Source organism: Dioscorea cayenensis, chromosome 11, assembly GCF_009730915.1.
Source record: "Dioscorea cayenensis subsp. rotundata cultivar TDr96_F1 chromosome 11, TDr96_F1_v2_PseudoChromosome.rev07_lg8_w22 25.fasta, whole genome shotgun sequence".
Classification (NCBI taxonomy): domain Eukaryota; kingdom Viridiplantae; phylum Streptophyta; class Magnoliopsida; order Dioscoreales; family Dioscoreaceae; genus Dioscorea; species Dioscorea cayenensis.
The window spans coordinates 1,803,341-1,815,757 of record NC_052481.1 but is presented as its reverse complement, the minus strand read 5'-3'; the positions used below and the strand labels follow the sequence as shown (position 1 = coordinate 1,815,757).

Sequence of the window (12,417 nt, the reverse complement as noted above, 5' to 3'; positions counted from 1 at the left end):
ACTACACCAAATTAGTGCTTTCGTGGCACTTTTATAACAGTGTTTTTTAAAAACGCCAACATTATAGTACATTGTGCGGCGTTTTTATACTAAAATGTCGGGCAGGTTGATTCCCGAGCTAACAAAAACATGGCGTGAGTTTTTTTTTTAATAGTGGCGTTTTATAATACAAACGCCAGGAAGTTGTGTTATTTGTACGGCATTTATCTAGTAAACGCCGGCAAATTTCGTTTTTCCTCAGTAAATATAAAAGAAAATATTTTTACCGTGGCGGCGTTTATATTTTGAAACGCCGGGAGAGTTTTTTCCTAAATACTTACAAAATATACTTCAGCCCTTTGTTTCATCCCTTTGTTTTACTGGCTCTATGGGAGTTTCTCTTTCTTTGTGAGAGCATTGGTCCCCGTTCATCGTCTCTCTAATTACTCACAGGTTTTGCTTCCCGATCGTCGTCCTCGCAGTAGACGTCTAGATCCGTGAGGATTTGCTCGCTGATTGTCCCCAATCGTGCCATCAGGTATTCTTCGATCGAAGAAAACCCTTCAAAACCCATTTGCTGGGTTTGATTTCTGGTTCCCGTCAATTTCTAGATTTTCTTGAAATCTAGAAATTGGGTTGCTCAGCCTTCTTCAAAATGCAGGGTGTTCTCCATTGGGTTGCTCAACCTTTTTCAGGTGTTGAACCTGTCAAGGTGGAAGTGAGGTTATTTGAGAAATTATTCCTCTCGCAGGTGAGCAAGGCTGCCACTTAAGTTTCCTTTCAGCTATACCCCTTTGCCATGATTCAAGTTATTTTTCTGTGTTCCAGAATTCTGTTGAGTTGGAGGACTGGTTATCAGATTTGAACCCACATTCTAAGGAAGTGATACAAAATGCATGTCAGATTTGAACCCACATTCTAAGGAAGTGATACAAAATGCATATGTTGTACCTGCCCTAGGCAATGCTGTAACAGGGAACAAGTTTCAATTTGAAAGGCTTGGTAAGTTCTTGCTCCCCCTCTCCTGTTCTATTTTGCTAGTTTAGTTAAGTTTCATTTCTCTGTGATTTCTCACTTAACTTTTTTTTTAAGGAGTCTCTCCTATGAAGATCAAACAATTGTTTCTTGTTGCTGAACTGATTTCCTTAAATAAAATCAGTTTGCTGGACTGATTTCATTAGATAAAATTAGTTTGCCTTTGAAAAATGAACACACCCATAAAGAAGAAGCAAATGATGAGATTGGATATTACTTTGCGGTTCATATGTCTTAATATGTTTATCTTTCACTAATTGGTTGTAACCCTTGCTTTGTACTAGGGTTTGGGTATTCAGTTTCCTTTAGTGGGCCTTTAATTTGAGTTTGAGTTCTGTTTTGGATGAGATTTTGGTATGGTATAGATTGTGTCCGTTTTGTATATAAGTCAACATGCCAATCTTTTTTTCTTTTTAATTTTTTGGCATGTTAATCTATATCTGTTAATCCCTTAATTTTTTCTGATTGTAGGTCATCTTTGAAACTTCAAGAATTGCTGATGTTGTCAATGGTTTGCTAAGACACATAACCGGCCAGGGACATACAATTGGAAGGTATATATATATATCTGAATGTTTATTAAAAAAATCTTTGTTAAGTTTGATCTAAAATGCTTAAATTGTTTATATTAACTAGGTTTTGCAATTATCAACCCCATGATCTGAAATGGTTAAATTGTTTATATTAACTAGGTTTTGCAATTATCTGAATGTATATATATCTGAATGTTTTTAAAATAATCTTTGTTAAGTTTGATCTGAAATGCTTAAATTGTTTATATTAACTAGGTTTTGCAATTTTATATATATATATATATATATATATCTGAATGTTTATTAAAAAAATCCTTGTTAAGTTTGATCTGAAATGCTTAAATTGTTTATATTAACTAGGTTTTGCAATTATCAGCCCCATGTTCTGCTTAGCAAACTCAACAAGATTTTTAATGGGAAATAAAACTAGTCTAGTAAAGTAGGCAGACAACTTACATCCCATTTCTTTATTTAATGATCCTAATAGAAAATTAGATGCAAACTCTTTTTTGTAGTAGAAGCAAATGCATTGCATATTAAATTGGGTTGATTTGGATACTAGGGGCAAATGCATTGCATATTAAATCAGTTTTAAATTGTGCATTGTATGGGATATACATACATAACATTAATTGCAAGGTAGGGATTTCTCTTTTATAATAATCAATATTTAATCTTCGCTACACATGAACATATAATTATTAAGTATCCAATTTTTATTTTTATATATTAAGCAGAAATGAATAAGAGTTGGATGCATAAGTCAAGGTTGAGCCAAGAATATGAACATGGTGTGGAAGAATTTCTTAAGTTTGCATTCGATAACGCAAGTCAAGATGGTATGATTGTATGCCCTTTGCGTAAAATGTGTGAATATTCATTGGCGAACCCGTGAAGTAGTGCTTGAACATTTAATATGTGATGGAATTCTACAAGGATATACATGTTGGTTTTTCCATGGAGAACATGTTCCATCTCCCACTGCTAATACAACAACCACTTTCAAAGATGCTTCAATTTCCCATAATATAACCTCTCAAGTTAGGAAAGATGGCATGGATAAATTGTTAAGGGATGCTCTTAACATGCATCAAGTTGATGAAGGGAATTCGGATCCTAATATCTGTGAAATTGATGTAGAAGTGAATATTAGGGATGGAACTTACAAGGGGGTAGATGACGAACAACCTTCAGAGGAAGCTGCAAAGTTTTACAAGTTACTAACAGAAATGAATGAAAACCTTTATGAGTGATCAAAGCATTCTAGATTGTATTTTTACATTCGCCTATTTCATCTGAAATGCATGTCTAGAATGACTGGAAAAGGGCTTAATTTGTTGATTGAATTTCTAAAAGAGTTCTTTCCCTTAGCTGCTATTCCTAGAAGTAGTCATGAGTCCAAGCAAGTCATCAAGGATTTGGGTCTTGGGTATGAAAAAATTCATAGTTGCCCTAATGACTGCATGTTGTATTGGGAGCTTAATGAACATCAACAATCTTGTCATTTGTGCGGCCGTTCTTGCTGGGTGTTAAATGATCCCAAACATTCTTTGGATGGTGATAGTGATACCATTTGTAAGATACCTACAAAGGTATTATGGTATTTCCCTTTAATACCACGACTACAGAGTATTTTCATGTCTTCTAAGACTTCAGTTGATATGGTTTGGCATGCTGCTGATCGAACAAATAATGACCGTTTGAGACACCCTGCCGATGCTCAGGCATGGAAATCTTTTGATGCAAGATATCCAAATTTTTCTTGTGAACCACGAAATGTTAGGCTTGGGCTTTCCTCAGATGGATTTAACCCAGTCAAGATTTTAAGTACATCTTATAGTACTTGGCCAGTAGTCTTGATTCCCTATAATTTTCCGACATGGATTGGGATGAAGCAACCTTCTTTCATCTTATCAATGATTATTCCAGGCGACAAAGGTCCTGGAAATGATATCGACATCTACTTGCAACCTCTCATTAAAGAGTTAAAGCAATTGAGGGTCGGTGTTGAGACATTTAATGCATCAGTGAGAAAGAATTTTCAGCTTAAGGCTGCTTTATTATGGACTATCAATGATTTTCCTGTTTACGCAAATTTATCAGGTTGGAGCACCAAAGGAAAATATGCATGTCCGTGTTGTGCAGCGCAAACTTCTTCAAGATGGTTATCTAATGGGAAAAAGTTTTGTTTCATGGCACATCGACCGTAGTTACAAAAAGATCATTCGTACAGATCACAGAAACATATGTTTGATGGAACAGTTGAGATGCATGGAGCTCCTCCGGCTACTTCTGGATCGGATATTTTGTCAATGTTAAAAGACTTGCAATTTACATATGGAAAAGGGATGAAAAGTAATTTGAAGAAATCAAAATCTACTTCTACATCAGTGAAGAGATGGCATAAGAGCCCAATGTTGACATAGACAATGATGTGGATGAGGTAGAAGAAGATGAATCACATGTGGCAATACTATGGAAGAAGCAATCCATCTTCTTTGAATTACCTTATTGGGAGCATAAACTTTTGCGGCACAATCTTGACCTCATGCACATTGAAAAAAATATTTGTGAAATTATTGTTGGCACAATTCTTTAATGTGGATGGGAAATCAAAAGACAATTTAAAAAGCAGACTAGATTTGGTGGAAATGGGTATTCGTCGAGAGCTTCATCCTGAATATCTTTCCAATGGAAATACAAGACTACCACCGGCATCCTTTTCCATGTCCAATGCTGAAAAAGATCTCTTTTGTCATGTACTGAGGAATATAAAAGTCCCAAATGCATACTCTTCAAATATTTCCAAAGCTGTGAATGAGAAAGAACGAAAACTTCAAGGGTTAAAATCTCATGACTATCATATATTACTACATGATTTGCTTCCAATTGCTTTGCGATCATCCATGTCCAAACAAGTGACTCTTGCCATTTCAGAACTTTCAAATATTTTCAAAATCCTTTGTGGTAAGGTACTTAATGTGGAAGCCATTGACAAGCTTCAGGATCGAGCAGCAATAGCTTTATGCCACTTAGAAAGGATTTTTCCACCTTCATTCTTCACTATAATGGTGCACCTAGTTATACATCTTCCATTGGAGGCCAAGCTTGGCGGTCCTGTTTATTACCGATGGATGTATCCAATCGAACGGTATTAGTTTTCTTGTCCAATAATTTTTATAATATTTTATCAATCAAAATTCGTCGGGTTAATATTTTCAACTATTTGTTATAGGTTTTTGCTTAAGTTAAAAAATTATGTCCGAAATAAGAGATTTCAGCAAGGGTCTATTGCGTAAGGATATTTAGCGTAAGAATGTGTAACTTTTGTTCGGAGATATTTGGTTGATGTTGAAACTAGATTTGATAAACCTCGCGAAATCTAAGACAAGTGCATGATGAGAGAATTGAAGTCGTTATTTATTCGAAAGTGGTGGAGAGCCAATAGGGAAAATTGAGGTGGTGGAGTTGGATGATAGATCATGGGCACAAGCACATCGTTATGTGCTATTACACCATGAAGCTATTGAACCATTCCAGAAGTAAGGCAAACATTTTTGGTTTTTTTTGTTTGGTTAGGCATAGTGTGTTGACATGTATTATCCTTACTTGCAGTGAGTATAAAAATATATTGAGAGATCAAATGCGTGCTCGACGTTCAAATGCACGGGATGTTGATAGGAAATTTACTGAAACTTTCCATGAGTGGTTGGGGGAAACTGTAAGCGATTGGAAAACCTTTTAACTATATCAATTCCCCATTAATATATGTACATTCACATACATACATTTAATTAAATACATGCAATTTGAGCAGGTTTCTCAACATAGTGATGTGGTTGACAAAGTTAGATTCCTTGCAAAAGGTCCGAACATGGTTATAAAAAGGTATAAAGGCCTCATCATTAATGGATTTCGATTTCATACAAAATCTCGGGAAAGATGTAGAAGAACACAAAATTTCGAGTTCTTGTTACCTCTTCCACGATAAGCTTTTCATGCCCGGCAAGGATGCTAATCCATTAGAAGGAAATGTCGACTATTATGGGATATTGATCGATATAATTGAGTTGGATTATTTCAACAAGTTCAAGGTTGTGCTATTTCGATGTGATTGGGCTGATGTGAATACTAGTAGGGGAGTCAAGAATGATAAATATGGGTTCACAATGGTTAATTTTTCTCGCACGATTCACACGGGCGAACACATTCTGGATGAGCCATATGTGCTTTCATCTCAAGTGAAGCAAGTTTTTTATTCTGAAGACCCAAAAGAACCTGGTTGGTTCGTTGTAATACGCAATCAACCAAGGGAGGTGTACGACATGGGTGATGAAATTGCAAATTTTGGACCTACAACCAAATGTTTTCCTTCCACTGTTGCGGGTACTTTCAGTGCAAATGATGACTGCCATTGGGCCCGTCAAGATGATGAGGATGACATTTATGATTGTTGACAAAAAAAATTAGTAAGTTGATAGTTTCAATTCTGAAAATATGTTCCCTTTAATATGCATTAATTATTTTCTAGGTTCTCCAAGTTTGAGATTAATACTAGTTTGTATATCAGTATAAATAGTAATTGTTATGGTAATGATAATTTGTGATGGTATATGTAGAGTAAACAATCAAAAGTGGAACTAGCTACCAAAAGTCTTATAATATATTTATATATATATGTATGATATATCTTGCTTGTTTGTTTCTTTTCTAATGGATGAGGAAGTGATGGACATGACAAGGTGTCCCCTTTTGTTATTTGCTAAGACACTCTCGGTGGCTAAGAAACCTAGAACAATTAATAATGAACATGTTTCAAGTACTTATTTGACATTGGTTTAATTTGTCATACCATTGATATTTTTATTATGTTGTCAAACATTAATTTCACTAAATCATGCAGCATATTCTCATGTTCAGCTTTAATTTGTCAAAATAACTTGTTTTTAGTCCACACAACTGACACAAGAAAACTCAATGTATGTCTACTTAATTTCCCCTTTTTACATTAATCATGGAGAAGGAATTTTGAAGGTCCTAATCCAAAAATTCTGTACTCTCCTCCTCGATAGATGTGTGTGATCATTTTTTTCCATGATTTTGCATTCATATCACTGGGTTCACCATATCACTGAATTAGTCTTTTTAATATTATAAATCAACAGTCATGGTTGTGAATGTATGAACCAAAATAATTATGGCCATGCCACTTGCAAATTCATATTTGGTGATGATCATGTCTGATGCAATTCATGCTTAGCACACAAGGATTTAATGCAGTGTGTAATAGTAATTGTTGGAGAGTAATTAGAGACTGCATGATGTTTTGGAAAAGAAATAGCAGCATGGTCCAACTAGCTGTATGATTTCTATAACTAGCTGTATGTTTTGGAGAGTAATTAGAGTATCTTTAATGAATTAAGACAGAAGTTCAATTCTCTTTGTTCCATGTGAAAGTTTGAAGTCTTAACATGAATTCTGTCTGTAGCTGAGCAATAACCATAGCTTTAGGACACGATCTATATATTTGTGTGTGTAAGAAGCAGTTAAAAACTTAGGCAATTAATTAATTGAAGATCAAGATGCTTACATGTTGAGAAAAACTTTTTTGGTGAGTGGTGGTCCTTATGCATCCAAATCAAGTAATTAGTCTATAATTTTCTTGCCTTTTGGTGTACAACATTTCAAAGAATTTGCTTTTGTTTCTCTTGATGCTTCTCGCCACTTTTTCATGTAATTGTTCGTATGCCTTGCTAGTTGGTGCACATGTTTTTTTCAAGCATTAATGTGAGTGTTTTTGTGCAAAAAGGACTTGATTGGAATAAGTTATTTATCAAATTGCAACAAGGATTGCTCAGTAGTTTGTAGATCGAGAGTGCATGATGTTTAAAGATTTTGCTAAATGTTGATGTATTTCCTCTCACATTATCCCCTTTATTGCTTGGTGCATCCGTTATTTTAGTGTAAATATGAGTGCGCCTGCTTGAAAAGAGATATTTCCTTCAAATGCACACTCTGCAGCTTGAATTGTCATGGATTTGATTTGACTGATGAAACTCTTGTTTTGCATCTATCATTGATGTATAATGTTTGTTGGCATTGATGAGTTTCAAAGAGATGAGACTGGGGGAGTTTTTTCCTTTAGCTGGAAGGATATTGTTGGTTAAGTATAATGCTTCATTTGATTATTATGGATGCTCTGGTATTCACCATGTGGGGTATGTTGTTACTAGTGTCAGTCAAGAAACTTCCATCATCTGTGCTTACCTCCTTTTTGAATAAACTTTATCAAAACCATTCGGCCACCTTGAATACTAGAAGAAGTGCCAATAGGTTTGCTACTTTTTATTTGTCAATAAATTGGTATGGAAAATGAAATAGTTAAAAATGTTGGCATCATCTCGTGCTTTACCTCCTTTTTGAATAAACTTTATCAAACTTTATCGAAATTTTTCAAACCATTCGCCACCAAAAGCCAAGATAAAGGTCCCTTAATTACTTGATTATTCCACACCTTCCTATTTTTTTATCTTTTTATTCTCTTACAGCTTGGATATCTCTCATTTGATGTCATGTAGGAGAAAATTTAAAGAAGATCAAGAAAGGAAGAGGGGACTTTGATTAATTTTCATGACTTGCTGAATTCTTTGGATACCCAGCAAGGGACTGGTATGCATTTCATTTCCTGGTTTATTTTTTATCTTCTTGTTTAGATTCATTAGACTTTCAAGGTTTTAGAGGTGATGATCAACTTTATATTTTTGGTGTTCCTACTTCCAATAGTTAATTAACAAAGCTAATGAATCTCTTCCTTTATTAGATAAGAAGTTCACATAAGAAATAACAAAGGTATCAAGATAGGTGCTGTTGAAACTCTCATGAAACTTTCCTTTTCTGGTGATTAATAGAAATATTGGATTTGCTTGAACAATGAGATGCAAAGTATCTTGGACTTTTTGGGCATTTCTTGAAAGAACATTTTGTTCATGAGAACTGAATTTTACAGTTTCTGGAATCCAAAAAAAAAAACATTGTAGACAACAGCAAATTCTTCAGAAAGTAGGATTGGTATAACATGATATATATACTGACTGCCGTTCTGTATTATTCTGGAAAAAATTGATCTTGTCTTCAAAAATAGATTTGTTAGTAGACAATGTCTTCACTGGAGATAAAGTCACTAGTTCAAAGTCAAAGTAAGTGCAAAGAGACTTCTAAACTCTCATCTAGCTGCCAGCTTTGTAGCTCTGAACAAATAAACTGCAAATAGTTCAACCCACTCTGTTTGGAATAGAGTTTTGCCATTTTGCCACTCTATATATAGCATGTTATTCAATTTTTTTAAATTTCTGCAATCATTGACAAGCTTGCATCTAATTCACAGATGAGTCATTTTTTCTTTGTGCAGATAAGTGAAAACATGCGGAGATTAAAATTGAAAGGTATCAAAATTGTCCAATCTGACTCTACTGCTAACAATGCAAGTGGATGTGATGTTGGTGGTGCTACAACATCTAATTTTTGCGGCAGTAATCCATCAAACCATGTTGGTTCTACAAGGTCTGCTCCATTACCTAGTGTTACTCCACATAGCTCTATTCCGTCATCCTCAGATGATTCAAACCTTAATGATCAAGTTGCAACCAGTAATACATGCACAAGATTAGATAATCTTCAGCCAATCAATGAAGCCAGTGAATTGAATTCAGGTAATTCCATGCTTTTAGACTAAAATTAAAAATCACTATAATTGCATGAATGCTTAATATGTTCTGATATGTGTATGTATTATTGTAGTTGATAATCAAGGACAACAAAGAAAAAGGGGTAGAACTACTATAAAAGAGTTATGGACATTACCTCCTCAAGAAAGGATTTTAGTAAGTTCCAATCAATTAGGACAACCAGTTGGACCCGAAGCACAATTATTGGCTGCATTTCTAGGTATGCTTGCTCGATCAGGCCAACATATTGGCCTCCAATATGAGAGTTGGCATAAAGTACCAAAAACATTGAAGGATGAATTGTTTAAATTTATTGAGGTAAAGTCACTTAACTGAAATGTTCAAATGTTATGCTTACAAATAATTGAATTGTTTAAATTTAGTAAGTTCTATTACTAATCCAAATGGGTTATAATGTTTTATATAGTTAAGATTTTCCCTTCAAATTTCAAGAGAGTATGTGCTCAAATCTTTGGGGAAGAAATGGAGGGATTATAAGCATGATTTGAAAACAAAACATTTCAAACGAGAAGAAAGTCTACAGGCGAACAAGGACAAACATTCAAGTGCTACTATTCGATGGCAATGGGAACAATTAGTTGACTTTTGGTATTCAAAGAAAGGAGAGGTTGGCGTAAATATTTTGCTTATTTCAATAAAAGTATCTTATCTTTGTTATTTATAATTTTAAAATGCATGTCATATGCAGGATTCTGAAAAACTTGGGGTTGCTAGTAGAAAACAACAAAAATATACACACACTTGTGGATCGAAGAGTTTTGCGAGAAAGGAAAAAGAAATGGTAAGTAACTATAAACTTGTTTATATTTGTGATTCAAACTAATTTGTGGCCAATTACTTGTAGGAGGTTACCACAGGGAAAAAAGTAGGTCGCCTTGAATTTTTTAGAGCAACCCATACTAAGAAGGATGGGTCTCACATGAATGAGGAAACTAGACAAATTATGGTAATACCTATGTTTTTAGTGTTCTTTAATCACTTCACAATTTGTTTTAAATTATATTAATTCTTTTAAAAATTGTTTTTTGATATAGGAGTCGGCCAATGAGAAGTTAGTTGGATATCAAACAATAGATGAGGATATGCAAATGGTTGAAACTCAAATTCTGACACAAGTTATTGGAAAAGAACGATGTGGCCGAGTAAGAGGGGTTGGGTTAGGTCCAACACCCAAAAGCTATTATGGAGGCTCGAGTACCCGAAATTCTAACAACTCAAACAATCAACCAAGTGAAGTTGTTGAGCGAATTCATCAAATGGAACGAGAAATGCAAAAAATGAGAGATGAACGTGAGCAAGAACGAGCTCAAGTAGAACAACAAAATGCTCAATACAATGCTCTTCTTACCTTTTTACAAAATCAGTTTCCGGGTGTTACGATCCCCGGAATAAACAATATTGGCTCATCCTCATCACAGTCCCAGGTATTCTAAAAGTACACAAATTATTTTGGTTATGCCTAGGTTCATCTTCTAATGATTTTATTTTAATTGCAGGATAACTCTTCTAGAGATAATTAATTAATGGCGTTGGTGATGCATTGGATGCATGTCTTTAGCCGTATATGTTATGTACGTTATGGTTTTATGTGGAACAAGAATCACATACTTTGATATTAGTGTTCTTTGGTATTTTTGGAATTTATTGTGTTATGTTTGGAATTCCTAATGTATGACTGCTTGTTGGAATGAATGTGGAATATTGTTACAAATCATCAACTATTGTTTATGTTTAATTATTTGTGGATGTAAACAAGTCTATATGTGTGTTGTAATGCATTGATTATATTCCAGGTTTTCCAGAAGAAATACCCAAAAAAAATCTGAATTGCTTGCTAAATCCTTCAAATATAGTTTTATTGTTCCCGGCGTTTATTTCAAAAATGCCACGAAAACCGGGGAAAAAATATTCTCAGATTTCAACCATATTCCCGGCGTTTATTATATAAACGCCATCATTAGCCGCACACTTAGCGGCGTTTATAGGTTTAAACGCCGTCGATAGCACCTGTCGCCGTTCAGCGTCGTCTCGTTCAGACCGGCGCTTTATATATAAACGCCATGAAGTTGGAGGCGTTTATTAAATAAAGCGCTGGGAATATCCGACGAACGTTTCAGGGGCACTTGGCCCGGCATTTTCTAGTGTCGCCGGGATTGTAAATGGCGGCGTTTTTAAACACCGGTAAAGCACAAATTAAACGCCGCGTTATTAGTGAAAGTCCATACATATGTATTGCCTATTCCTGGAAGAAATTATTATTTAGAGGAATGATTTGTGAAATGCATGTCTGCATGGCACAGCTGCTATTAAGAAACTACACAACTGGATAGCTTAAACCCTTTTCCTGGAAGCAATTATATTGTTATTAGTGAAAGTCCATACAGATGTATTGCCTATTCCTGGAAGAAATTATTATTTAGATCAATGCTTTGTGAAATGCCTGTCTGCATGGCACAACTGCTATTAATAAACTACACAATTTGATAGCTTAAACCCTTTTCTATTGATAGATTAATGAACACTATATAAATTTTTATGGATTATAACTTCAATCAGGGCAATTTAAAAGGAGGCCAAGTGATCAATAATTTCTTTTCTTGCTAGCAAGGGTGGTTCGTTTTGCTATTTAGTAAAGCTCTTGAAAACAACTTTAAAGTTTATAGTCTGCTCAAATAATGACATGCTGACCACTTTCTAACAACTTGCCTTTTCTTCTATGTGATGTGATGTTAAATTTATTTGTATGTCAGCTAGTAGATGAATTTCATTTTTTAAGTGTCAATGGCAGGGTAACATGGATAGTACAGAGGAAAGTGGGCATCAACACAAGTAGCCAGAAGGCAAAAAAGGGAGACAATAACAGAAAAAGAAAGGTGTGGCTTCTCCTGGGAATTGGGGCTCCCTCGCAGTGATGGTGTCACACAAGGAAGACCATCTTGAGGGCCTCCTAGCGTTGTTTATAGTTTTGGGGTTTGTTACCATTTTTTGTAATTTTGGATGTGCTTGCTGTGGTTTGTTTAATGGTCATGCTTGTAATAGTTTTGTATGAGTGCGTTATTTACCACTGAATATGTATATAGTTTTAACAATTACTGATGTAAATATAATGTTAGACTTGAATTTAA

At 34.8% G+C, this 12,417-nt stretch overlaps 2 protein-coding genes across 2 annotated transcripts; both read left to right on the top strand.

The window, feature by feature from the left end:
* The first annotated feature begins 4,148 nt into the window (after positions 1-4,148).
* On the top strand, positions 4,149-4,846 carry LOC120272231. The gene is made up of 2 exons (XM_039278997.1): positions 4,149-4,698; positions 4,783-4,846. Exons 1-2 carry the CDS (start codon positions 4,199-4,201, stop codon positions 4,844-4,846), a joined length of 564 nt encoding a protein of 187 aa, XP_039134931.1. The 5' UTR covers positions 4,149-4,198.
* A 4,121-nt stretch (positions 4,847-8,967) lies between these two features.
* On the top strand, positions 8,968-10,115 carry LOC120272230. Its single transcript, XM_039278996.1, has 4 exons — positions 8,968-9,256; positions 9,345-9,589; positions 9,699-9,899; positions 9,981-10,115. Exons 1-4 carry the CDS (start codon positions 8,968-8,970, stop codon positions 10,113-10,115), a joined length of 870 nt encoding a protein of 289 aa, XP_039134930.1.
* The last annotated feature ends 2,302 nt before the right edge of the window (positions 10,116-12,417 follow it).

Excerpts from the sequence above, each read along its gene's own strand:
- LOC120272231 (XM_039278997.1), top strand. The coding sequence starts at position 4,199 with ATGGGTATTCGTCGAGAGCTTCATCCTGAATATCTTTCCAATGGAAAT. Across the intron at positions 4,699-4,782 it reads TGGATGTATCCAATCGAACG|GTTTTTGCTTAAGTTAAAAA; the intron begins GTATTAGTTTTC and ends TATTTGTTATAG.
- LOC120272230 (XM_039278996.1), top strand. The coding sequence starts at position 8,968 with ATGCGGAGATTAAAATTGAAAGGTATCAAAATTGTCCAATCTGACTCT. Across the intron at positions 9,590-9,698 it reads AATTGTTTAAATTTATTGAG|TTAAGATTTTCCCTTCAAAT; the intron begins GTAAAGTCACTT and ends TGTTTTATATAG. Across the intron at positions 9,900-9,980 it reads GGTATTCAAAGAAAGGAGAG|GATTCTGAAAAACTTGGGGT; the intron begins GTTGGCGTAAAT and ends TGTCATATGCAG.